At 39.4% G+C, this 4,295-nt stretch overlaps 1 protein-coding gene across 1 annotated transcript; it reads right to left on the bottom strand.

Moving 5' to 3' along the window:
- Positions 1-1,812: 1,812 nt before the first annotated feature.
- Positions 1,813-2,748, bottom strand: LOC111153857 (olfactory receptor 8B12-like). Its single transcript, XM_022513125.1, has one exon. The coding sequence runs from the start codon at positions 2,746-2,748 to the stop codon at positions 1,813-1,815; it is 936 nt and encodes a 311-aa protein (XP_022368833.1).
- Between the last annotated feature and the right edge of the window lie 1,547 nt (positions 2,749-4,295).

Here is a 4,295-nt window from a genome sequence, read left to right as displayed (position 1 = left end):
TATTTATTTGAAAGAGAGAAAGGACGATTGGGGGAAGGACAGAGGGAGAGGGAGAAACAGACTCCCCGCCTAGCAGGAAGCCAGATGCAGGGCTTGATCCCAGGACCCTAAGATCATAACCTTAGCCCAAGGCAGATGCTCAACCACTGAGCCACCTAGGCGACCCCCCCCCCAACTCCTTGTGCATAACTTATACTTCAATTTAAGGTGCAGGTGAGATTGTTTTTTTTATTTACCAACATTGTACTGATTTTCCATCAACCTTATGACACCCTCAACTCATTGTTTTTCCTTTAATGTTTAGACTATTGGGACAACATTCTTAAGTGTCTTGTTGGAGAGAAGACTCATAAGCAATTCAGTGATCTTTCCCTTTATAATATTATCTAAAGTGCAGTTCTCTCCTACACTTTCAATTCTTTTATTACATCTTCATTGAACAGAACCTTTCTAAAGGACAAAACTAAACATGTATCCCAGCTTTACTTTTTTTCTATTAGAAGAACTTTCTGTAATAGAGGAAGTTTCTCTAATAGATAAAATAATAGATTAATAATAGATAATCATATAATATTAGATATAGATATAACATATGTATTATATAGGTATAATTATATATTATATAGATATAATTAGATATAGATATAATAATAATAGATAAAAACTTTCTCTAAAAGAGAACTTTCCTAAGAGAAGTTAATAGGTCAAGATATCTTGCAAACAGTTCACATACATTGCTTCTTAAAGCACTGTTACCACTAATAATGTATTCAGGCCAAAAAATTGTTCTTCTGTTTCTTTATGTAAGCTGTGCCTCCATTTACCTAATACTGTGAGTATATGACCTGTCTTGACTCCACCATCTCTTTGCCTTACCCTTATGCTGTCCCACTAAAAAAATCATAGCTATTTACAATGCCTTAAAATACAATGGCAGCTACCTTCCTGATACATAGTTGGTTGGTACTACTCTAATGACCCACGTCTACCCAAAACTATCTGTTACTCAGTTACATCATTCAGACACTTGAAGTAAGTCTCCAATTCCTACCTTATTAGTCTGTAAATAACGAGTAAGCTTGTATCCAACATTTTTAACTCCCTTAAATCTGTACATCTCTCCTTAGAATATCTAATAACTTCCCCTGCATCCTTACAGCTCTGCACACCACCTCAGTGGATATCATGCTTGATTCTCTATGGAAATTTAATTCCCACCAAAAAACCTTAAAATTTCTAGCATTTTGCTAGATCAAATTACATTTTTCACCTCCAACATTGTTGCAAAAATAGTGTTCCAAAGATTAACTCTTGAAAAGTTGCATGACATCACTATAAATAGATGAGATTGCTTTAAATGCAAAAATAAAAATAAAAACCTTGGAAATGAAATCTGCCAGGAAAAAGGTGCATCACAATAGTGTGACTAAAAGAAAGAAGAGCAGAGTGGATTAGAATTCAGGGGCTCAGATGCCAGTCCCAGCTCTGGCATGAGGTCCATGTGTGCCCTGGGTGACCTACAAAATATTTATGAGTCTCCTGTGTGTAATGCATCACATGAAGGGCTAGATTAAATTATTTCTTAGGCCTCTTCAAAAGTAACCATCTATGACTGTGGAAACTATTTTTATAAAATGATTAGAATAGTTAGGGTGGAATAAGGAGTAGAGAGAATACTTATGCTTAAGAACATAAAATTTAAAATTTTTCCTCTAAGAATAGGAGAACAAGCACTGGCATTTGTTTCCCTCATAGAAGAGAAAAAGAAACACTCTGATAAACAAAACTTTGGATCTCCTTTCTCAGTCATTTTCAAGAGAAGATTTTTCTGCCTAAGGTTCTCTTCAGGGCAATTTTGACATCCTTGTTCCTCAGATTATAGATTAATGGGTTGAACATGGGCACCACAGCAGTGTAGAATACAGAAGACACCTTCTCCTGGTCAAGGGGTAAAATAGAAAGTGGTTTGAGGTACATAAAAGCTCTGGATCCAAAGAAAAGAGATACCACAATTATATGGGAATTGCAGGTACTGAAGGCTTTGGATCTGCCCTCAGTAGAACTAATATGGAGAATACTAGAAAGAATGAAACCATAAGAGATGAAAATGGTCACAATGGGCACCCCAATGCCAATGGTCACAACAATAAAGACCACCAGCAAATTTATATAAGAGCTATTGCAGGAGAGCTCAAGGAGGGGAATGATATCGCACATATAGTGATTGACAAGGTTGTCAGCACAAAAGGTTATAAACATTAGGTTTCCCATATGGGCCACAGCCCCAAACACCCCCATCCCATAAACACCCAACAAAAGGAGGAAAAACACCTGAGGAGACATGGTGACTGTGTACAGCAATGGTTTACAGATGGCGACATAACGGTCATATGCCATCGCCGACAAGATGTAGGATTCAGAAAAGACAAAGAAGCAGAAAAGAAAAAACTGAGTCATACACCCTGCATAGGAAATGATGTTCTTCTTGGAGACAAAACCCATGAGCATTTTAGGGGTGAGAGTAGTGGAATAACTAAAATATATGAAGGACAAGTTGAGGAGGAAAAAGTACATGGGAATATGAAGGTGAGAATTCAGCCCAATCAGGGTTAGCAGGCCCAGGTTCCCCACCACCGTGACCACATAGAAACCTAGAAACAGGAAGAAGAGGGACATCTGGAGTTCTGGCTCATCTGTTAAGCCTGCGAGGACAAACTCTGTCACAGAGGAGGCGTTATCTGCAGCCATTGTCCTCTAGGAGGGTCTGTAAGGGAAAAAGAAACAAGTCACTGAGACAGAGAGAGAGAAGTCTACACACCACAGAAGTGCAGGGAGTGACATAAAGAAGAGGAGGATAGGAACATTTACTGAGTACTAGCTATGGGATAGGCGCTGTTCTAAACACTGTGTGGCATTGTGAGTATCCCCATTTCACAGATGAGGACCCTGGACCTAGGTGACTTGCACCAGTCCTGGTGCTGCTAAGTTACAGTAGAAGGTGAACTCGGGTGGTCCGGGTCCCGGGGTTTGAGCTTTTACCCCCTCTGCTACAGGACAGACCAGGTCAGGCGGGCACTCACCTCCTTCTGCTTCCAGTCACAGTGCTGTTCTCCACTGGCTCTCATCTGACTCTTTCATGGACACCCAAATGGCCCCAGTGAACAGAAAGTGACAACTCAGAGCTCAGACCCTCTGCTTCTGCTTCTCTACTTTGAGAATCAAAACCTCTAATTGTCTTGCTGAGCTGAACTTGATCTGATTGTGACTTTGGCTCAAGTCTCCAAATACTAGGCATGAGACAGCATCCTTTCCTAATGCCCACGAATAACAGGAGACTAAGGAGTTTTATTCTGGATTAGAGATCTCAGGGATGTACTTACAGAGACTCCCTCAGGATCATTGCTCCAGAGACCCCCCTTCCCTAAGGAAGAAGAGAATTTGTTTACACCCTTGATAATGCCGGTTGTGGCTTACTGTGACCGAGCCTTTCATTCTGCTTGCATCTTTGTAAACACAATTAACAACAAAGCCTTATGGGGAAAAATAGTACTTGCTTCCCTGTATTGAGCACTTCTGTGTACCAAACAGTATGGATCCAGTACCCTTAGTACCAAAACCAAGTTTCTAAAACAATGCACAAAAAAATAGTACTTTGCTTATTCCTCAAAACAGCCTTATAAGTTAGACCTACTAATCTCTCCTTTAAAGTGAGAGGTGCACAGCTTCCAGAATCTTGAGTCAGACCCTCTCTGTCCAATTCTAACCTTCTTAGTCTTAATCACTAAGCACGCTACCTCCCTCTAAGTGACAGCAAAATCTCTGAAACAGGATTTTTACTTACTGGGATCTCACAAGACTCTATAGATAAAAACAAATTCATATATAACTTTAAGGGAATGTAGGAAGTGTTAAAATAAGGAAAGGTAATATTAGGGGAATCAGACTTTAGAGAAGGATATTCATTATTTCAGGCACATCCAATATATACCAAGAATTATTTGCACCTTCACCAAGCTTAAAAATAAAGAAATTTTCTCCACTACTTGATCCTTCATTTTAAGCTTTGTTATTAAAAGCAAATACTTGCCCAATAACTAATAACAGCTTCTATGAAGACCTAAAGGCAGAGAACAGATTCTTCAGCCAGTATGTCAGATAATGGAGAGTTGATGAGAGACTTTGAACAAGGATGCCATTCTTTGAACACCTACCAACTGAACATCTACCCCATCCCTGAAACTCTTCCGAGGCCCATCGATTTCTTCAGTGAAAAAACACAAAGTGAGATTAAGAGT

This window comes from Enhydra lutris, unplaced genomic scaffold, assembly GCF_002288905.1.
Source record: "Enhydra lutris kenyoni isolate GAN:26980312 unplaced genomic scaffold, ASM228890v2 scaffoldscaffold34, whole genome shotgun sequence".
NCBI lineage: Eukaryota > Metazoa > Chordata > Mammalia > Carnivora > Mustelidae > Enhydra > Enhydra lutris.
Note: the sequence above shows the minus strand (reverse complement) of the source record. Positions and strands in the feature narration are given on the sequence as shown.